Raw genomic sequence first — 23,472 nt, forward strand, 5'->3', positions numbered from 1 at the left:
GAATACGGAACCCTGAGGCACATCTTGCTTAGGGAATGGGGCCGATTTTGCTCCATTAAGATTAACAATCTGTTGTCTGTCACAGCGATATGAGTTAACCACTTTGAGGGCAGAATCAGCAAGACCATACTTTTTCAATTTTTTGGAAAGTATTTCATAAGGCACTCAATCGAAAGCACGGGAGGGAAAGATCACAGAGGCGAACAGCTGTACTCTCTTTGTATTCAAAAGCAACAAGAATATGCTGGACAAGGGAATCCACTGCAGAAACAGTGGATCTTCCCTTCCTAAAACCAAACTGAGCCGGTACAAGCAGATTTATGCTCCTCAAAGTGGTACAGTAAAGTACAGTAAATAGAGGTCCCCATTATTCTTATTATGTATTCTCGCTTTATTCCGGAGCACGAGCAGGACAATAGTTATACTACTAATTAATTAGTTTACAACTTTTTTTAACCAAGCAAAACATAAAAAATGATAAAAACATTACAAACTTCCCTTTCAAAACATAAAAAATTCCGCTGGCATAGAAACCCACAAAAAAACAATACCTGTCCAAATAGTATTGTAACTTATGAGTAAAGCAGCCATCATAAAATCTATACTATAAAACAAGAGAACAAATAGTTAGTCTCAAATGCATATAAAAAAGGGGTTTATAAAAAAGCGTTATAGACGACATTGTCTTAGAATGGAAAAGCCAGATATTTAATCCATGCCACTTATTTTACAATACGATAGGAAATCTACTTGTACAATTTAAAGCCAATAACATAAACTGTAGACATCAATCCTTCATTTGCTCAGGTTTTAGTTTGCCGTTCTTGTTGTCAAGTTCTTTCTATTAAGTAGTAATCTTAGGTCCCATTGCATAACACAACGTTTTGCCGTGGCTTGACCCTTAGTTATATTAGCATTGAATAAGTATTGTAAAAAAATAAATAATTGTAAATTGGTTTTGTTTGGACCGTTGGTAGCAAAATAAAATAAATAATATAATATAATATAAAATAAAATAAAAAAGTAATTTCTCGAACATTTTACAGTAATATTGTAATAAATCTTTATCATTCTGTTCTATTTCTTATTTAATTAAAAATTAAAAGATCAAAAGAAACTAAACTGTTTTTAATGAAGACACTAATACAAGACAATATTATTCAAGAAAAGTAAATAAAATCATATGGTTAAATATTAATTCAATAACCATAGAGGTTAAACATCTTTCCCTTTGAGTTTCTTTTCAGAGTTTAGTCAGGAAAACGTTTCGTAGGTCTTATAATTCTGCCTCTTGATGATTGTTTTATTGCAGCTTCTTGATTGGGAGTAGTTGATCGTGAAAAAGGTTTCTGCGCCATGTTCTATTTCTTATTTAATTAAAAATTAAAAGATCAAAAGAAACTAAACTGTTTTTAATGAAGACACTAATACAAGACAATATTATTCAAGAAAAGTAAATAAAATCATATGGTTAAATATTAATTCAATAACCATAGAGGTTAAACACATTCTTATGAAGACAAAATTTTTGTAATTCATTGCTTATAGTACGTTAAAACTAATTCCTCTCTGGGCGATCTAGAACTTTCCATAATAAAGAAATAATCGACCAAGCTTTTTCTTCCGTTAGTTTCTCTGACGAGTTGATCAAGTTGCCGATTGTGTGAGCTAGTGTGCTAGAAATTTCTCGTCATCAGCCGGTTGTCTGCTGAGTGTGGTCAGTGTTCGAGTCGCTTAATTCACTAGAAAAACTCACATTTTCAACACTTTTTGTTGTTTAATTAGTTCTTTATCGTTAATAGTTAAAGAAAATGGCTGCAATGTCAGTTATAGGCATTGATTTTGGCAACGAATCGTGTTATGTCGCGGTTGCAAGAGCAGGCGGCATTGAGACCATCGCAAACGATTATAGTCTGCGAGCAACACCGTAAGTGACTATATTGAATTAATTGAATTATTAATCGATCTCCCATTGTGAGGGTCTAAAGCTATTAGGTTAATAGTTTATCACAGTATTTTTTCGTTTAAGTTACAATATCTTACTGCCAATAACTTATTATCTTTTTGCAATTCTTACAAATTGTGGAGGCGTCCAACCACGTTAGAGCAAATGATTTGATGTAAGCCTACTTCTGGCTTAAAAATCAATAAAAAAATTGCCTAATTTAGTATAGCCTACCATAAACTCGGTTGAATTTTAATTACAATAATACCTAGCTGAAATGTATTCCTTAGTGTGGTTCCATGGTATTGTGATCTTAGGTTCTACCACAGACAATGTGTGGTTCCACCTACTCTTAGCATTTGTGAAAGCTTGGATAGGCATGTATAGGCTAACTTAGCTTAGGGTGATATTCCCACCCATGTCTTTATAATATGTAGTAGGCCCCCTATAGGCCTAATACTTTCTCATAAAAAGTTAAATAAGTTAAGCCTTGCATGCTGTTTACCTTTGAAGGCTAAGTTAATCCTCCCTAGTTTTTTGGAAATGGAAATAAAGTGAATAGGGGTAGTGCAAGGATGCGGTAGTGAAAATTATCAAAATAACTATTAAAATTTCCAGTAGATCTAGGCTAGGGCTAGGCTCCTTACCGTACATCATTAAGTTAGACCTCTTAAGTTGTACCTTCTGAAGTACCCTTAACTTAGGCCTAAGTTAAGTTAATTCCAATTTACCCTAAGACTAAACCCCTGCCTATAGGCCTTAGGATACAGTTCTGCAGAAAACCTACGATATTCTATCAGATGACATTTTTTCAATACGGTATAGACAATTTACCTAAGTAACTTAGCCTATCAATTAGACCTAAGGTAAACTTTATTTAATTGAATTCTAAATAGGCTAAATATTGATTTAAGTTACTGTTATTGTTATGGGTTTACTCAGAGGGCTGCCTGCCATACTTTTACAATGCGCTGCAGTGTAGGCCTAGTAGGCCTATTTTATTTATTTTTTTTCTTGTGTTTATTTGTGTTCTTGTGTCTTGTGCCAGTGGCATTTTTTTTAATGATGTCAAAACACTTTTAAGGGAAAGCGGTCCAAACCCATTAAAGTTTTGTGGATGTGCCGGGGATTGAACCCGTCCCTCCCGCACCGATGTCCGAGACGCTAACCACTAGGCTATTTGGCTAAAATTTTGGTGTGGACGAGTCCCTATGTGGACTTGGATGTTGGACTGTGGAGAGCAAACAGATGTTTAAATTCGACTCCATGCGCAATGGAATCGATTTATTCAGAATAATTCGTTCTGAAACAATCGTTTGCAGACTAATTAGGATTTTGATTTAGACATGTGGGGAAGGTAGGTCGGGTTTTATGCAGATTTGTGACTGTATTATGCCTTTGTGTTTTGAAATTAGGTTAGATTGGGAAGTGAAAGTTTGGGTTAATGAACCGACTTATTAACTTATGTTATCCCCAGACTGTTCTTGGACAATAGCAATAGTAAAATCATAACCACATGAGTATCAACAAAACTAACAGTGAAATTGTTAGGCCCCTATCCCTATTCCAAGTTAAAAATAAAGTTCACACCTCTTCTATGATTCTTTATTTTTTGTTAGTTTCCATAAGCATAGGACTTACCATTAACCTAACCTTAGGCCTATAACCAGTAATAGCTCAGAGAGGTTCTCAACGTCTTGTTTGTTTTTCAGAGCATGTGTAGCTTTCAGCGGACGCAACCGAGTCCTTGGTGTGGCAGCCAAAAATCAAATGGTTACCAACATGAAAAACACCATTCATGGTTTTAAAAGGCTCCTTGGAAGAAAATTTAATGACCCGTTTGTGCGACAAGAACTACAATATTTACCCTACAACGTCATCGCCAATCCTGATGGATCCATTGGTATCAAGGTTAGCCAGAATTTATAAAAGTTTTTTTACAATTTAAGGAAAGAAGGATCTGATAAATTTAGTTCGGCAGATGGAATCCAATTTACTAAAGAAGACCTGTTTTCCATCTCAAGGCAGGCAACCAATCCTAAACAACTTGTTTTCATTTGGTTTGTTATGATAAACTATTTTAAGTGGCATCAGTGTATTTCTACTTTCTCCCACTAGCTTGTCAACAACCCTTATCATGGCACATAGGTAATCAGTGAGAGTAACTTTGTGGAAAAATCACAAAAGTTGTTTAATCACTTTTAAACCGGAATAATTTACACACATAGAGGTTGTACCAACCTGTTTAAAAGGAAGTTAAAAGGACTATCTTATAACTTATACAAATTGGTCAAGTAGGCTAGTTTTTTTTATCTGATTTTTCTATGAGTTAATAGATTTTAATGGGGAAAATTACAAAAGTTGCATCAACTTTTTTATGCAAAAACTAGTATGACATACTAATATACTAATGTTCCCTTGCCAATTTTATGAAAATTGGATTTTTTGTTATTATGGAGATACCATGGATTAGTAGACCCACATACCAAATTTCATCAAAATCAGACCATAGGTGTGGTCTGTAGCTCTGTACACATCCATACAAACAAACACGGACATCACCTTAAAAAACCACTTTTTTGGGTTCAGGGGACCCAAAACTCAAACTCAAAGATTTTGACGAAAACAATACGCCTACTTTCTCCTTATACGATGGTATAGGGAGTTAAGTAAAAATAGTCTTTTACCTTTCCCCCTTATTGATAAAAAAAAATACAAAATCCTTTCGTTAGTAAAGATGTGGTCTTCTCTGATCCAGCTGTCTTGACTGATTTTCAGAAATAAGTCTTGCATTAAAAATACACTTAAGTTAGGCTAAATCAAGAAATGCATCGGACAAGCTTTTTATAAGGCTTATGTAGCTTAGTGTTATAATGCCCTTTGTCATTGTGTTTGTATTGAATAAATAAATTGAATTGAAAAAAATTATAAAAATAATAATAGTAACAAAGGTTGTGCTGTAGCAAATAATGCTTAGTATTCTCATGAATCTGTTTTCTATCTATTGTCATGCATGTTGCAGGTGCATTATTTGGATGAAGACCATGTATTTTCTCCAGAGCAAATAACGGCCATGTTACTGACCAAACTGAAAGACACGTCTGAAATAGCTTTGAAAACCAAGGTCAACGACTGTGTGATATCGGTAAGTCTTATGTGTTTGTCTTATGCAGTGTTTTGATGTATGTTTTGATTTTTCTCTCATCACTTTTGTGAGTTCAGTTTTAATTTACTACATTTTTTGGATTGACAATTATTCAGCTTCATCAAATTCTACTCTGTTATATGTGGGTAGTTTTTACTTGAGTTTTTTGTAAGACCGAGTATTAATTTCATAAAAAGTAATCAAGATTTAACCTCTGTAAAATGTTGCTGTTTTGATTTATGCTACTCATTTACTTGCAGGTTCCATCTTATTTCACAAATGCTGAACGGAAAGCATTACTGGATGCAGCTGCTATTGCCGGTCTCAATGTGTTACGCTTGTTCAACGAGTCGACTGCCACCGCTCTCGCCTATGGAATCTACAAGCAGGACCTTCCCGCACCCGAAGAGAAGCCTAGGAATGTCGTGTTCGTAGATTGCGGCCACGCATCTCTACAAGTGTCAGCATGTGCCTTTCATAAAGGCAAATTGAAGGTAAATTATCCTGTATTGATATTCTGTAGGTTCCTAAAAAAGTTTATTTCAATATTATAACATTTACTTTGATATAATGGCTAATAGCTCTGCAAATTTATTTGATTAAAATTAAATGGCTGTAAATTTAAATGTCAGTCCTCATTGAAAACTGTTTGTAGGACTTTAAAGCCACCATATGCTTCTAGTCGTACCTTACTTTTTCTTAGTTTATATGATAAGCCAGAGTTCTTAATGATATCATAAGGTATTACATTTACCTCAGCACCCGTATCAAGTTTGAAATTGACACGTAAGGTATTGTCTATCAGTAAGTTTTTGAACCATACCTTTTGTTTGATGGCGTTTACCAAGTGTACAGAGTCAATCAATTCAGCCTTGTTTTCTTCAGCCTCTTGTTGTTTTTCATCAATATTATACAAAGGTTGAGGTTTGTCTTTGTTCTGCCTTGTTGCTGGAGCACGTTTCTTCAAACAGACGTTGCTGAAATGGTTTGGCTTCTTGCACCAATTACAAAATTTGCCTAATGCAGGACAGGTCTGGTTATAGTCGTGATTCCTTCCACATTTCCTACATTGGTGTTCGGAAATGTTATATGATTTTGGCTTTATCTGGTCAGTACTGGAAAAAGGAACCCGGTCGTTTTCTTTGTTTATAATCTTCAGATTATTTTCAGCAAGCTCAATACTCTTGCAATATTCAATAATTTTGTCTACTGATGCATCATCCCTTAACAAACGTTCCTGGGTTTCTCTGGAAAAAATTCCAAGTGCTATCTGTGCTTTCATTAGTTTAGACTCTTGATCTTTGAAATCACAAATCTTCACACGATGCCTTAAGTTAGCTAGAAACTTGTCAAATGATTCTCCTTCAGATTGTCTGCATGTGATAAACTTGAAAACATCCATAATTTCATTCTTTTTTGGCAAACAATAATTTCCCAGAACATCCATGATGGATTCTATACTTTCATCAGTGACATTTGTAACTAAAGAATTGTATAGTTGTAAAGCTTCTTTACCCATTAAATTCTTCAATCGTGCCACTTTTACAGGATTGGGTTTCTTCATTGTCTCTGTGGCTATAAAGTAGTTTTCAACGTCTTCCTTGAACTGCTTGAAATTTTCTGGCATATTGCCTATTAATGATAACTTATCTGGATTATTGAATTCCATTTTTGAGCAGTCACAAACAAAATATATATACACTCAAATGCACGACTGCGCCATGTTTAGTTTTTATTAATTAGTTTTAAATAAAGGAGACATTTTTAGCAACAGTAAAAGTTTCTATTTTCAAAAATATAACAACAACTTATTTGTAAACAGATGTAAGATAAACATGAAGAATCATATGTTATTTTAAAAGCATAGAATATTAAATATCTAAACAGTTGGATTCATGTGTGTAGAATTGACCTAGCTAAGTTAAGTCCTCCTTACAAAAAAAGTTATGATGAAACATGAAACTTGTCGATCACTATTGTATTTTTTATCATCATATTGTTGTGTCGTAGATGCTTGCGTGCACATCAGATCCTCAGCTGGGAGGCAGGGACTTTGACCTGGTTATGTGTAAACACTTCAGCAAGGACTTCCAGTCCAAGTACAAGATCAACGCGGAGGGCAACCCTCGGGCCTTCCTGCGACTGGCTACTGAGGTGGAGAAGCTGAAGAAGCAGATGTCTGCAAACTCTACTCGCTTGCCCCTCAACATTGAGTGCTTTATGGACGACAAAGACGTTCGTGGAGACATGAACAGGTATTCATGACCGAATTAATGTTGACCATCTAAAAAATTAACATAGGCCCTACTGATGAGTGTTGTCAATTTCATCATATAAAATCAAGAAAACCTTTATTTTTTTAGCTGAAGACTTAGATAGGTTTATTGAAACATTTTTGAACCACAGAAATTGAGTGTAGAAGGTTGTAGTTCGTTGGTTCTAGTCAATGAATACAAAACTTATAAGAAGCGCAATGCCTTTGTTAAAAATTCAGTCTCGTCTGGGAATATTTTAATTTCGGATAGTTCCCGTGGCGGCCGCTAGGTAGACTATCGCGAGCGCACAGCCAAGTCAGCTGACTGAGTGAGAGAGAGTGAGACAAAGAATCAGCTTAGAGAGAGAAAGAGAAAGAGTAGCACGGCCGCACAAAGCTCATTTCGGGGGCAAAATTCCAGTCTGACTATTCTCCATAAGCATTTCTCTTCTTGAAGGGTTTGTATTCATTGTTAGTCAACAGACATTTGTAATATTGATCATATCATCTTGGCATACCATCAGTTCTGCCTCATTTCAGCTTAAGTTGGGTTAGGTTTCCTTAGGTTTGAATCCTTCCATGATATCACCTCCTGACTTTTCAACTCACAAACATTCATTACATGTTTTCAAAGCATGCATACTTCTTTTCATGCCTTTATGAGTTCTTTGTTTTACTTTATGAACAACCTGAAGCAGAATTTATTTTTATATATAGTCCACCAAAGATTACTCAGATAGCTATTATGGTTGTTCTCAGGACAGAGATGGAGGGGTTGTGCGCTCATCTTCTACAGAGGGTGGAGAAGACACTTCAAAAGTGTCTGGAGGATTCAAGTAAGTAACACTTCCTTCCGTTATTATCTGTTGTGTATGTTTATTGTTAACTTTAAACTAACATGAGTAGGAAAGCAGATCCTTTAAACTAAAATCCAGATGATTCAATTTACGATTTGCATCAACTCTTTAATAATTGCAATTTACCTCAAACTCTGAAATTAGCAAATAAAGAATTTTGTATGGTTTTAGGGTATCTAAAAGATAAATTCCTATATTAAATTTTTTTATAGGTACCTAGAGGCCTAATCATAAAATACATTTTAAATAGGAACTTAACCTCCAAAGATCTCATCATAGTTTTCTACAAAACAGTTTTCTTAAACACTAAACAGTAATGGTTAATTTATTGAGTGCACTAACTAGTTCTGTATAGTGTGAAATAATAAGGCCTTAACAACAATCAAGCAAATTTGAATGAATAACTCATTATAAAAAGATCAACCAGAAAAATAGTTGTGTTTAAAAAATAATTGTGGCCTATAGAAACAACTTGCTTGCAAGTTGTGAGTAGACTTCATACTCACACTGTAATGATTTGGTGTAATTTAACTCAGAGCTGCGCCAAGATGAAATCTACGCAGTGGAGATAATCGGAGGCTCAAGTCGCATTCCAGCCATCAAGAGTCTGATAGAGAAGATCTTTGGCAAACATCCGAGCACGACGCTGAACCAGGACGAGGCAGTGGCTCGTGGCTGTGCTCTGCAGTGTGCTATGCTGTCTCCGGCTGTACGTGTGCGTGAGTTCAGCGTCACAGATCTGCAGAACTTCCCCATCAAGCTGGTATGGGACGCCAACATGGGCGAGGACGGGTAAGTAAACTTGGGTAAACAATATTGTTTTCATATGCTTGCCTGATAATTAAAGAGTCGTACAGTTGATTCTGAAAAAAATCTGTAGCTTCTTGATTAGTTAAAAGCAGACCCAACTGTCCCTGACCGTTTAAATTATTACATAGTCATGACTGAAGAAACAGCTAAGTTAGTCATATTATAGCTACACAGGACATCACATCCATCGATCTATCCCATTCACAAGTTTCAATTATATTTGAGTTGAAATGCACCTAGCTGTTTCCCCATCTGAAATGTTAACTATAGGTCTCCTTGATCTTTCAATTAATTATAAGAAGGAAGATTATCTCTTGGATTAAATGATTTATTCTTTAATTCCATGTTGTTACACTACTAATAAGATGCGTTTGCTTTCAGTGAAATGGAGGTGTTCCCACAGTTACATCCTGTTCCATTCAGTAAGATGCTGACGTTTTATAGAAAAGAACCTTTCACTATCAAGGCATACTATAGTGGTCCAACCCCATACCCTGACAACTATATAGGTATGTGTGCATTTATTTTGTCTATCTACTTATACTAATCAAATGGATGATTACATTTCCAAGCTCCTTTTCAAATTCAAAACACCAGTTTTAGTAATAATATGGTTTTGAGCCTTTTCGCAATTATAAAACATATGTTTATGTATCTGTTATTATTGCAGGACAATTTATTGTGAAGGACGTGAAGCCAACTCCTGAAGGAGAAAGTGCGAAAGTCAAGGTTAAAGTTAGAATCAACTTACACGGAATTTTGACGATCAGCAGTGCGTCCTTAGTCGAGAAACACCCGGCCTCTGAACAGGATGTGAACGAAGAACAAAACCAACCGGAACCGATGGAAGCCTCACCAGGCGGTCAACAAAATGAAGCGGTCAATGGAATGGAAAATGAACCCATTTCTGCGGAGGTAAAATCGGGTTCAAATAAACGCAAAGCTTCTGTCAATGAAAGCATTCTGAATAATCCGCACAAGTTGTTGAAATGGTTTTACGAGGATTGGGTATGTGCAGTCAACTGATATATGATCAGGTGCATGTTTCTGGGATGAATCTTTCCAAAGTTGAAAGTTTCATTGGCTGAGCGAGTAAGAAAGATAGTGTTCTGTCTTCAGATTGTCTCCAATTGTGTTGCGTAAGGTTTCTCAAGACGTTATGACAACTCCTTGAAAGAGGCTTTTGAAATAATCCATTGGAACTTGTTGTTATCATCAAACACTTTTGTAGGGGTTTTGATCAATTAATTCATTGTCTTTGTTGGTGCAGGATTCTTGATTCTTAGACCTAAATAGTTGTCTAGAACTATAGATGGAACAGCAGGCCATTCCATCATTCACTGCACAATTTATGTTTTGTGAAAACTGATTAACAAACTCATTAGCTCAGGTGGATGATATGAGTTCTCAGGACTTATTTCACTTGGTTAATTCCACAAATTATCAATGGTTATTTTATAATATCAGTTTGGATGGCTAAAAGTATTATTTATACAAAATAAACAGAAAATATTATGGCTGTATAGTTAGAGAAATTATCTGTGCATTGTAGATCCCTCTTCACTTAAAGTTCAAATTACCTAACTTTGTGTAAGGCTTATTTTTTTTGTAAGTGGAAAACAATTTATTCTTAAAGCTTTACTCTGATTTTGTGATATTTTAAACAACAGCGAGTTTCAATGACACCACTAAAGTGCAAGGTACTTTCCTGTTATCTGGTACCTGCGAAAAAATTCTTTAACCACAAGTACAACTTCATCAATCCAGAGTCCGGAGCACATACTACCGTTTAGGTTAGGTTAGGTTCGTTTACTTACAATACGTATGTTATTGATAAACTAACCTAACCTAACCTAACCAAATTACTCATTGTTTGTTGTTTTTGTTTGATTAATAAACGCAGGTACCAGATAACAGGAAAGTACCAAGTGCGATTCAAATAACATAACAATCAGCCTCTTTTTAAATGACAAGTTTTTTAGAGATATTACTTGTTCAGCCGATGCATTTGAGATTGAGGGAAGACTTTACACTGAAGATTTACCTCTCAAAGAGAATTTCAATATGAGAATTCGACCTTGACTTTGGTCTTGACACTTTATTATAATTACTTAAAACGGTTTTAAATTAAAATATGATTTTTTACAGTAATGCAATGTAAAATGAAATGTTGGAGGGTCATTCCATTTCAAATCATCCAATAAAAAAATAAAATGTCACCCATGACCTCAGATTTGGCTGAAATTTTTTTTATTTGTTCATTTGACCATTTTAATAAGATACACCAAGTTTTAAAAAATTATCTTAAATAGTTTTTGAGTTATGAATTTTTGAAATTTTGCTAAATACACTTATAACGGCGCTTCCGAGGCAAAAAGGTTCGGTGACGTTCTTATATACAAAAATCCATAACTTCTACAATATTTAACATAAAGCAATAGTTTTTTCACCAAAATGTTCAGAAAAATCAGATGATTATAGAAAAAATACATTTGGCTAGTTATTTCTTCACATTTATATGTAATGCATTGCTAAATTTAAATTTTGAGTTATTTTTTAATTTACAAACAAAAAATCTTTAAAAGCGATTATTGACCAAAGGCATAGCAGTAACCAAAGCAATTTTTTTTTTAAATTAACCCTAAAGATATAAACTAAAGTAATCTGGAATAAAATTAATGGTTTTTTACCAGCTAATATTTTTTTTATTCATATAAGTTACAATATGGGTTATGGCGAAGAAATCCTATGAAATCGATAACTTGACTTTGCTATCCAAGTTTAAAACCTATAATATTCATCCAATTTCAAACAAACATATTTTAATTAAATTACAATGACTTGTCAATAGTCAATACTTAAAATGTATGCACTAACCCTTAGATATTAAATGTGAAAACATGTGTTTTTAACTGTTACCGGTACCGTATACTAGGCTGTACATAAAATTAAAGCTGCTGTAAATGATGGGCTATACCAATTGTACTTACAAAGAAATGTATTTATTATTTATACAAGGGCTTATTTGATTAGAACATTTTTGTGATAATCATAAAGGTCTTTAACAGTAGAGGAGTTACCTTAGTTTTGGATATGGGTGCGTGTGAGCCTCAACATTTTCTTACAATGCAAGTCAGCAGCTTGAACTTCCTTTTCAGGAAAATAATACATCCTCCTTGAGCCTTTAGTTGTAGGTGGATTGACACTTGAAATTATGTTGCATAGGCCAGTAAAATGATTTTGCTGGTCCGTGGGGATGTAGAAATTTAACTTTAATATACTCAATGTCTTTTTTTTTCTCATGACTAATCCGAAACACCAATTGTCATCATAAATGCACAATGTAGTCAACCAAGCTATTGTCCTGTTAGATTTCAGCAAAAACAATTCCTATGTAATCTTACTAATATAAATGTGAAAGTTTGTGTCTTTGTTTGTTTGTTTGTGTGTTTGAAGTTCAATCACGCATAAACCACTGGACGGATTGGGCTGAAATTTGGCATGATGATAGCTTACATTCCCGATTAACATATAGGCATATTCTTACCTCAAAAATCCTTTCGGGCTCCGCTCCAGTTTGGTTGAGCGAAGAATATGCCTATATGTTAATCGGGAATGTAAGCTATCATCATGCCAAATTTCAGCCCAATCCGTCCAGTGGTTTATGCGTGATTGAACTTCAAACACACAAACAAACAAACAAAGACACAAACTTTCACATTTATATTAGTAAGATTACATAGGAATTGTTTTTGCTGAAATCTAACAGGACAATAGCTTGGTTGACTACATTTTGCATTTATGATGACAATTGGTGTTTCGGATTAGTCATGAGAAAAAAAAGACATTGAGTGTGATATTAAAGTTAAATTTCTACATACGGACCAGCAAAATTGTTTTACTGGCCTATGCAACATAATTTCAAGTGTCAATCCACCTACAACTAAAGGCTCAGGGAGGATGTATTATTTTCCTGAAAAGGAAGTTCAAGCTGCTGACTTGCATTGTAAGAAAATGTTGAGGCTCACACGCACCCATATCCAAAACTAAGGTAACTCCTCTACTGTTAAAGACCTTTATGATTATCACAAAAATGTTCTAATCAAATAAGCCCTTGTATAAATAATAAATACATTTCTTTGTAAGTACATAATTGGTATAGCCTATCATTTACTGCAGCTTTAATTTTATGTACAGCCTAGTATACGGTACCGGTTACAGTTAAAACACATGTTTTCACATTTAATATCTAAGGGTTAGTGCATACATTTTAAGTATTGACTATTGACAAGTCATTGTAATTTAATTAAAATATGTTTGTTTGAAATTGGATGGATATTATAGGTTTTAAACTTGGATAGCAAAGTCAAGTTATCGATTTCATAGGATTTCTTCGCCATAACCCATATTATAACTTATATGAATAAAAAAAATATTAGCTGGTAAAAAACCATTAATTTTATTCCAGATTACTTTAGTTTATATCTTTAGGGTTAATTTAAAAAAAAATTGCTTTGGTTACTGCTATGCCTTTGGTCAATAATCGCTTTTAAAGATTTTTTGTTTGTAAATTAAAAAATAACTCAAAATTTAAATTTAGCAATGCATTACATATAAATGTGAAGAAATAACCAACCAAATGTATTTTTTCTATAATCCTCTGATTTCTCTGAACATTTTGGTGAAAAAACTATTGCTTTATGTTAAATATTGTAGAAGTTATGGATTTTTTTATATAAGAACGTCACCGAACCTTTTCGCCTCGGAAGCGCTGTTATAAGCGTATTTTGCAAAATTTCAAAAATTCATAACTCAAAAACTATTTAAGATAATTTTTTAAAACTTGGTGTATCTTATTAAAATGGTCAAATGAACAAATAAAAAAAAATTCAGCCAAATCTGAGATCATGGGTGACATGACCTGGATGAATGGGCATGGAATGACCCTGGATTGATACTACTTCTTATGTGTAATTGTGTCATACTTAATTTATTTAAAAATATGTTAATGATGGAAACATATGTAAAACCCATTCCAAAATATCTAAACAAAATAATAGACATTTCTATTTTTTCTCTCTGATTTGTCAAACAAGTCCAAGAAATTGTCCTTGCTGTGTTCCTCTTCCTCAAAGATGGCTCATCTTGATGGCTGATGTCTTCATATTTCACCTCTTGCCTTGCAGTTGATCCAGATTCCCTAGTTTTGTGACAAATTTCCTCTTCGGTTTTCCTTGGGGATTAGTTGATTGGTCGGACAAGTAGCATTTAGGTTCTAATGAACTATTGGTTAAGATTTCAGCCATTGCCCTCACTGCTCTATGATCAGTTTTATCAGTTGCTGCATTTACTTGCAGCTGCTTAGCTCAGCAAAATAACAATCTTTGCTTGCATTCTTGCGGTAGTGGGAAAAGATAAAAATATTGCGTTCACTAAACAGGTGCATGCTGTAGAGGTAAAAGCCATAAAACATGCAAAGTTTCTATGGGTCAGGTTTAAACTAACTTATCAAGATAAATTTTTGACTAACAGTAGTTGTAGTCTTCTCAAAATGTTTGTATAATCATATAGCCTACAGTATGCTAATTTTATAACATATTTATTTATAAAAATAATTAGTTCCTAAATATCTGCAATTGTATGGGATTTGGTTATACATTTTGAATTTGTTCACGTTTTAACAGAAATAAGCCTATCTACAAAAAACAATGTATGTATATTTAATATAAAATAATTATCTAACCTTGACGTATGAGTCTTGAGGTTAGATTTTCTTTAGAATTTAGATAACTTTTAGAGGTATTTAAAAAAAAAAAAACAGATAGAAAGTATGGGCCTAGCTAAAATATAATCTGGATATAAATTGCAAAATTCTGAATTATATCTGCAGCAGCAATCTATATATATAAAGCTCAAAACCACTGACTCATTCATTCATTCATTCACTCACTCATCACGAAACCTCAGAAACCATAAGACCTAGGAACCTGAAACTTGGCAGACATCTTCCTATTGGGTAGTAGACGCTCACTAAGAAAGGATTTTACCCTCCAACCTCTGGGCTCCGCCCCGGTGGCTCTGGAGTTTCCCATGTTAACCTTATGAGTACTCTTTTTTAAATGGAATTAATGAATCTTAACAGCTGTTTCAATTAAACAAGTTGGTTCTGTTCTATGATGTTCAATAGCATTAAAGTTACAAGGATTACCAACAGGGTGCAGCACTATTATTTCTTTTACATTTATGACAAGCTAATTTGCAACCAAAAGGTGAGTGAGCGTAGCGAACGAACTTCAATCAGGACGTGATTGAGCCATGCGAACGAGATCATCTTGAAAATTAAGAAGTTAAACGGGACAAAGCCCGCGGGTTACAGCTAGTATAAAATATAATCAAAATAAAAAGCACATTACTTGTACTTTTTACTCTTAAGTACGGTATGCATTGAGCCAATTTGTCCTCAATCCCTTTGAGATGTAATCGTTCGTAAGTATAGGACAATCACATGTAGGCCAATATTTCATTGTATTTTACTGTATATTTTATTAATATACAGTATCTTATAAAATACCCAAAAATTAAGCTTTCTGCTTTACAATTGAATTTTTAGTTTGGGTGTTTAAACATAATGACAGTTCAGCCATATTACATTACTACTACATTACTTCGTCTTATGCCTCTACATTATTTTTTTAATTGATCTGACCTCTTAAGGGTTAACAGTTTTATTTGTGTCTAGTCTTCCCTCAAGTTAACTCTTTATTGTATATACTATGTAGTTTAAAATCTTGGTTTTGGTGTTGTAATTCAGGGTGGTGTTATAATTTGGGGGTTTTATAAGGGTATTTTTGTATTTGTTCTTATTTTTTACTTGGCCTGAACAAGCATTAAAAACTATTACTAATTATTTAAAGCTTTTGTGGTATCTACTTGGTGTTTGGGGCTCAATTGTAAAGATTGAGTTAGTAGTGGAATTGGTTATGGTTTTTAATAGAGCTGATGCATTTCAGGACGAAGCTGAAAAGAAAGAAGCGAAAAAGAAAAAACAAATAATCAAGACAATAAACTTACCTGTTGAAGCCATAACACACGGATACTCCCAGATGGATCTAAACAACTACATTGAACAAGAAGTAAGTGTAGAGCTATATTGAACAACCGGTACATTGCAGCAACAACTAAGTTAAAAAAGAAGATGAAAGCTGATGATTACCTGTAGTCACGTTGACTAAATTAATTACTGGTTTTTAGAAGACATGTAAATGATTCAAAATGCCCATCCAATTTTCTTCCATTATAACGAAGTTTTACTTGCAATCAACACTTTCAACTTTGATTTCTATTTTGACATAAAATTGTTTGAAACAACTTTTAAATACATATTTGTATAGAGTAGAGGATCAAAAATTCGAACCCTAGGTAGTTCAGATTACTGATTTTCTAAGTTTTTCAAACATAATCCAGAAATGCCTAATAGACACATAATTAGGCCTACAGTATGAAAAATACAGTTATAGGATACAGTAAATGAAATAAATACAATGGTTTTTGTACTTAGGTATATTCAGTACATTACTGTAGTTCGTTTCTTGATCAAATATGTAGAGTTCTTAAATTGGAAACAAACAAAGTACTAACCAGAAACCGAACACAAAATGAATCATTCGAAATCGAACTGTACAAAATCACTAACAATTCTATTTTACGACCTTGATTACATTCTGGCTGTGTTACATCACTGTCTCTAATGCCGTAAAAGCTTCAGAATGCTAAGGGACTGAGTCGTTGCCTGCACCGTCTGCTGGATCTACTTCATTGCCATTTTCTCCGTGCTAATTCAATATTTTAAAATTCCTCAGGAGCAGTTCGGATTTTTGACGCTCTACTGAGACTGTTTAGAATAGAGCTGTGTTTGTTTCTTTGGAAGGTATAGGTTCATTAAGTGGTAATGGACTGAAGCCTTTACATAATAATCTGAAAAGTTAGATTTTGTTTAATTAAGATCAGCACGGTACAGTGGATGAGTCTTCACTTTTATATACACAAATTCATGGTCACTGACTACTTTGTCAATCACAAAGAAAGGAAAGTTGAAAATAATTAATGGTCAGTGAATTACCTGTGTCACCTGTTTCAGTGAACTACGTTTACTCTCGGGGTAACACAGCACAATCACCACTGCTCTTTTGTGATTTGTCAGACTGAAATATACTGAAATATTTTACAGGTTAAGTGTAAGAAAGGGCCATGTGGCCCTAACTTTGCCTGTATAAATAAATGATTTTTCATTTCATTTCATTTCATTTCAAATATATGAATGCCAATTGTGTTCGCTGATTTGGTGGCTCACCGCAGGGCCATTGGCAAACACCTTTTTATAGGTTTTCAGCATTCAACGTGTTAAAAAATGGTCATGGCTAAAGAATCAAATAACAACCAAAGAAATTTCTACTCATTCTACTTTTGTGTACGTTTTATCCTGATTAGGCCCTACTCAATGATTTCCTAATTACCTATTTAACCCTTTGTGTGTATCTAACATCACTGGTTGTCCGCAGTGTAAAATGATCGCCAATGACAGACAAGAGAAGGAGCGTGTGGACGCACGTAACGCGCTGGAGGAGTACGTGTATGAGCTGCGCGGCAAACTGTCGTCGGAGGATGAGCTGGCTACGTTTGTGCCAGAGGCGGACAGGCAGGCGCTCACCAATCAGCTGGACCAGATGGAGAACTGGCTGTACGAGGAGGGCGAGGACTGCAACAGACAGGTGTATGCGGAGAAACTGGCACAGCTCAAGGTGAGAGTAAAGAATAACAGTTAACAGTTACCATTTCATACCATGACTTATACTCCGTTCACAAAATGTAGGCGGTTTCACCCCCTCCACCTCACTATAACTTCAAAACAACAGCGACAGCTGACACATATTCATCAAACTAAATAAAACTGTTAATTTTCTCAATTCAAATTCGCCTTTTCTGTATTTGTGTATGTATTTTTAGATGATCTTAATTCTCCTAGAAGTTATTTAATTGATCTATCCCAACCTTGTGAGTTATCGTTGTGTATGTTAAATTACTTGTATTTTTTTTTTTTATAAAAGAGGTTGGCGGCCTCTTTAGGCTATTTAGGAATTAGGCTGATTCTGATTTTTTTTAAGATTTCCCATCCTTACCTGAAAGAGAATAGAAAAACCATAGGAAGGCATAGGAAAGGGTAATTCTTCCCTAATAAAGAAAAGTTTGTTTTTTGTTACTGTTTTCATTAAGTTGGACCATAATATGTGTGTAGGGTTTCAAATTTTATAATATTTCAGAAAGCTTTATTTATGAACAAATATCTTAAATAAATTTACTTTTATATCAGGATAATATTTCCCTTGATATTTAGTTTCAGATTAACAAAATTTTTGCCAGATGGATGAACAGAGGAAAAAGACACGGGTTGTAAATGCTTTTGTGAAACGTAAAAAAAAATTATTTTCTGTAACCAAATTCCTGTATAAATCAAAGATAAATCAAAACCACCGTGTAAACTAGTTTTAAATTGAAAAATAAACATTTTCCTCTCGTTCCTGTTGTACTTATTTTAAATCTAGAAACTATAAAGTAGGACAAAAAATGTTTTCTTAGTGATTAATTTTTAATGGTGACAAACAGTTTGTTAAATTCTTTGAATCAGGTTATTCTTTAAAACTACAAAACAAATTCTGTAAAATAAATTAAAAAAAAGTTTGGATCGTTTAATTGATGATGCATAGTTAATCTAAACTGTAAATTTGTTATTGTCTTGTAATAATATATGCCTATAAATTATGAAATAAATGCCTATTTAAAAATACTATTTACATCAAATCAACACCCTATTAAAATATTATTAATGTTTAAAAACCTTAATTTTTTTACCAAATGGAAAAGTATAAAATACCCAGGTAACACTGCGGTTCGACCTTTAAAAGTTGTTGAATTGGGTGGAAGGGCGGCTTCACGAGTAATCTCAATCTGTGTTGATCAATACAGTGAATACATCCCAATCTACTAACAAGATTAGATCAGTATATTATAATGTTGAGTTCTTTGTCATCTGCAATTTTGCAACTTCCCAAGTAAAAAATTTTAAATTTTTTATTTTTATTTTTTATTTTAACTCATTCAAAACTACCAAAGAAATTGTTTTGCCAAATACAAATTAGAGTTTATTATCGGGATAACAAAATTTAAATACTAACTTCATAACCTTGAGGAACATGTTATATGAAACAATTTAATTTTAAAATGAGTAGCCTATATTTTGATTACAAAATTATTACATTTCAATTACACACTGATTACATTTTAATGACAAATGAGATTTTATAGTAATGCCTGAGGATTTTAGTGGAATGATTCACTTATCAGCAAATGACACAACACATTGCCCCAGCTATCACAGACTAGCTACGTCACGACCTTGACTCACTAGCCTTGGTTATTTACAAGTTGATTAACTTTCAAATACATTCAGCTATAGCCTACATATTTTTTCATATCTATCCATCTTAAACTTTTTACATAATTGTTTTGCTCTGAGAAGCCTTCATGTTATTCATTTTTTGTAATGAAAATGATATACCAAGTTAGGACAAATGGATGACAAATTTGTTTGATACTCTTGTGCCATAAGATGTTTTGTCAAATATTTTTTGACTTGTAATGGAAACATTATTATATTGTTTAGTACTTTCTTCATTGCCGACTAAAATATTCCAACAGAAATTCATTTTAACAGTATTAGAAGTGCAAACTCTTCACCCCAAAATATGGTTTGAATAATACATAAATAAACACTTGTTATGTTTATTGCATACTTATTTGCCAAGGGCCTATCAAATCTAAGAAAAATTATAAAATTGATTCTGATTTTCCAAAATTGAATTATTTTTCATTGCTTTTTTATTTTTTACTACTCCTACAATTTTGAATCTGCGATCAAAGCTTTTTAGATTGCCTACTTCAAATTGTATACTACCGGTACCTCATACGTAAGGATTCCAAACATTGTCAATCGGTGACTGTAAAATACCTACTTTAGTATGGTTTTCATTTCAAAGTAAAGTATTAAAGTAAACTGGTTTCGTGGTTAACACCTCATGATCAGGTTATTGCAGGGTTTAAGCTGTGGTAGCATTTTTAGCATTTTGCTATACACAACTTAAAAATGCTACATTGTTTTTTCAGGCTATAGCAAATTTGCCACAAATAAAATTGAAAATGTAATGTTCAAACATGTAATATTACTGGAATTTTTTTTCATGCTTGAATAATTATATTTTTGCTACATTTGTCTGAGAGTTTGTAGCATTTTTGCTAAAACAATTTTCATCCTCCAGCCTATTCCCTGGGTTATTGTAATCCAAAAATCTCTCTTTCTCTCTTAACCAAGATTTACCAAATGAAAAATACTTGACCCAAATGAACAGGAAACGCTCATTATAATTCAATTCATGGTGGTGGTAGATTTATCAAAGTTTATTTGACAATTATATTTCCTATACATTTTTTACTGTTGACTATTTATAACCATACACATTGTGGACATGTAGAGCTCAGGTGAGCCTATCAAGGCGCGCCGGTTGGAGTTTGAGCTGCGTCCGATGGCACTGGAGGAGTTATCATCATCGCTACAGCTGGCACAGAAGGCTGTGGACCAGTGGCGTGCCGGTGACGACCGCTACAGCCATATCTCCGAGCAGGACATGAATAAGGTAGCAGCCGCTGTGGAAACTTCCGGCAAGTGGCTTCAGGATCGGCGCACACAACTGGCGCAGTGTCCACGACCGACCAACCCTCCTGTCACCGTCAACGAGATACGCCAGGAGAAGAATGTGAGTATAAATGTGGCTGGCTTAGATAGCTTGAGGTGGAGTTTGAATTTTAGTGTTTGAGCAATAAACAAAAAAAGCTGTAAGTTGTGACTGTTATCTCAGCTAACAGATTTGTACAATTAGCACTACACTGATGTCTACTTTTTCTTCTTACCCCCTAAACAGAAATGGGACTAAATATAATACCGTTTACTGGATCCTTTTATCTCCAAAAGTATTTTTAGTGTTGTTACTAACATATTTGTTCAAATTTCAACCGATAAAGTCAGTCAATTTACATTGGATGGGTACAAATTGTTTTTCTTACAATAACTTAAAATTTTAAAAACAGTATCTTGTTACATGGGGTGTATTGTGTGAAGTGTGACAAATGGGATTTTCTCATAGAGCTATTGTCCTGATTTACCTCTCCGGTCAGGTTGCCTCAACTTAACCTGAAACAGGGTATTTGTTAGGGTGTGGGGTTTATACATTTTACTAGTGCAACAATGTCTTTTCAACCATGGACGAGTGATTAATGTTGTTGTTTCTCCTAGGAAAGCGTTGTAGAATAAACAGACATAAGGATGGATTGGATTCAGATCCATTTAAAATTTGTTGTAATTAGTAAATTATAGTTATTAATGAAAACCACTAACATTGATTGATTGCCTTTGCAGAACTTTGAACAGAGTGTCACAAGTATTTTACAAAAGCCCAAGCCTAAGCCAGCACCTGCCCCCGCGCCTGAGGCCAACACAGCCCCGGCCGACAGCCAGAACCAGAACACAAGCAGCGGAGACGCCAAGAACGAACAGAATCAAGAAAATATGGATGTTGAATAATCCTGTCGCTTTTAAACTCTTTACTTATGTAACGCTAATTCCACTGACGGTTAAAAGTTGTGATACGAAAACTCGTAACTCATTTATCAGCTTATTTTTACTGTTTTTTTTTGTTTTCTAGTTAATTTTTTCTGTTAACCAAAGTAAATTATGCGATATACTTACATTGTTGTGTTTTATTTGACATCAGTTTCTTGCGGGTCATTTTTTACAACTAATTTTGGTAGTTATTTTTTTAGGCGATAGTTTTAAATTGTCTAATGTACTTAGGAGGAAAGTGGTTTACTCACCTTACACGATGTAAAGAATCAGTTTGATAAAGATTATTTATTTTCATTAGAAATGTCAACCGTGAATTATTTGCATTTAATTTAAATGATTTTATATACCCACCCGGTCTTTTATTTACTGCCTGTTTTATTTGTTGTAAATAATTTCAGATTCAGTGTCTTAATGTTCCTAATTGTGGAAGTTTCATTGGTTAGATTAAGGTGCATTGTTTACTCTGTTGTGTTGTTCAATGTAATCTCCTTTTGTTAGTGTTAATCAATTACATTTGTTTCTTTTTTTAGTTGGTCCCATAGTTTGGTACTCTGAATCAACTGTGATATACAGAGTGTTGAAAAGTTGAAAGTGCACAACAGTATTAGACACATTGAAGATATGGTTTATCAGCTTTCAGGATGTTTTTGAACAATACTATTCATGACACAATAATCTTAGTTAGACTCATTAAAAATATTTTTTTTTTTACATTTAGCAATCATCTTTTCTATTGTAATAAAGCTAATAAAGCCTGAGTAACACATGAGCAAGCACTTGTGTACCTTGTGCGTGTACGGAGTTGAACCGCTGTTGTAAAATAAATATCTATTTCTTTGTTTAAACAGTGTTTGTAAATTTAACCCTTTATCAAAGATATTGGGAATTCAAGTATGCCTTTCAAGTATTAAGAGTAACAATCTTGAACTTTTAACCTTCTGCACTTAATTGCTTTTTGGGAAACCCACAATGAAAATTATTTTAGAGCAGAGATAAATAAAATGTCCTATGAAATTGTTGAAAAAAAAAAACAATTCCTTTTTCAAAATTATTTAAGCTTATTTTAAATGTGTTCAACTTTAAAAATGGAATTTAAGTCCTAGTAAGGTGCTGACCAAATAGTTGAATGAAAACATTGAAAACACTGAACATTATTTAGAAGAATTATTAATTCACTCTACTAGATAGTTGGAGTGGGATGAGTGATATGGCTGCTTGTTTAAAAAATCTTTCCTTTTTGTTTATATCATTTACTGTAAAACATCTTGTGTTTGAGAGCTAATTTTTTTTAGAGAAATGGGTTGTATTTAAGCAAAGTTTTTGACTGATGAAGCACATTACCATTTTATGGCAAATCAGCAGATCTGTCGTCATTGGATGACTGAAAATCCAAAAATTATTGTTGCAATGATTTCCCTTGAAGAGGTGGATATGGTGAACTTCATTAAAGCTGGGTGTATACTAAAGCGCAGGTGACACAACGCATGCAAGCCAAGACTTACACTTCACAGTCTCCAAGATCAGTGATGGTACCAACCCCTCTATGTCCGACATGGAACAGTTTTCTGTCGTTTGTGCTTTGCAATGCAAGCAAAGTGTCGCCTCCTTCTCAGCATATGCCTGGCCTAAGCGTCATGGATAGATTTAGGAGAACGATTGTAATAAAGAACTGTGAATTCCACGAGTGAAAAGCTAAGTTAAATGTCCATGACTGACTCTGTTAAAGATTTA

At 33.9% G+C, this 23,472-nt stretch overlaps 1 protein-coding gene across 1 annotated transcript; it reads left to right on the top strand.

Annotated features, from left to right (window-relative positions):
• The first annotated feature begins 1,664 nt into the window (after positions 1–1,664).
• On the top strand, positions 1,665–22,586 carry LOC128988962 (heat shock 70 kDa protein 4). Its single transcript, XM_054410769.1, has 13 exons — positions 1,665–1,927; positions 3,658–3,856; positions 4,968–5,090; positions 5,351–5,584; positions 7,101–7,345; positions 8,104–8,180; positions 8,738–8,993; positions 9,393–9,520; positions 9,682–9,926; positions 16,022–16,144; positions 17,570–17,809; positions 20,594–20,875; positions 21,535–22,586. Exons 1-13 carry the CDS (start codon positions 1,812–1,814, stop codon positions 21,697–21,699), a joined length of 2,433 nt encoding a protein of 810 aa, XP_054266744.1. The 5' UTR covers positions 1,665–1,811; the 3' UTR covers positions 21,700–22,586.
• Positions 22,587–23,472: the final 886 nt, after the last annotated feature.

This window comes from Macrosteles quadrilineatus, unplaced genomic scaffold, assembly GCF_028750875.1.
Source record: "Macrosteles quadrilineatus isolate MER2022 unplaced genomic scaffold, UCM_ALF_1.0 Scaffold_3__2_contigs__length_128488019, whole genome shotgun sequence".
NCBI lineage: Eukaryota > Metazoa > Arthropoda > Insecta > Hemiptera > Cicadellidae > Macrosteles > Macrosteles quadrilineatus.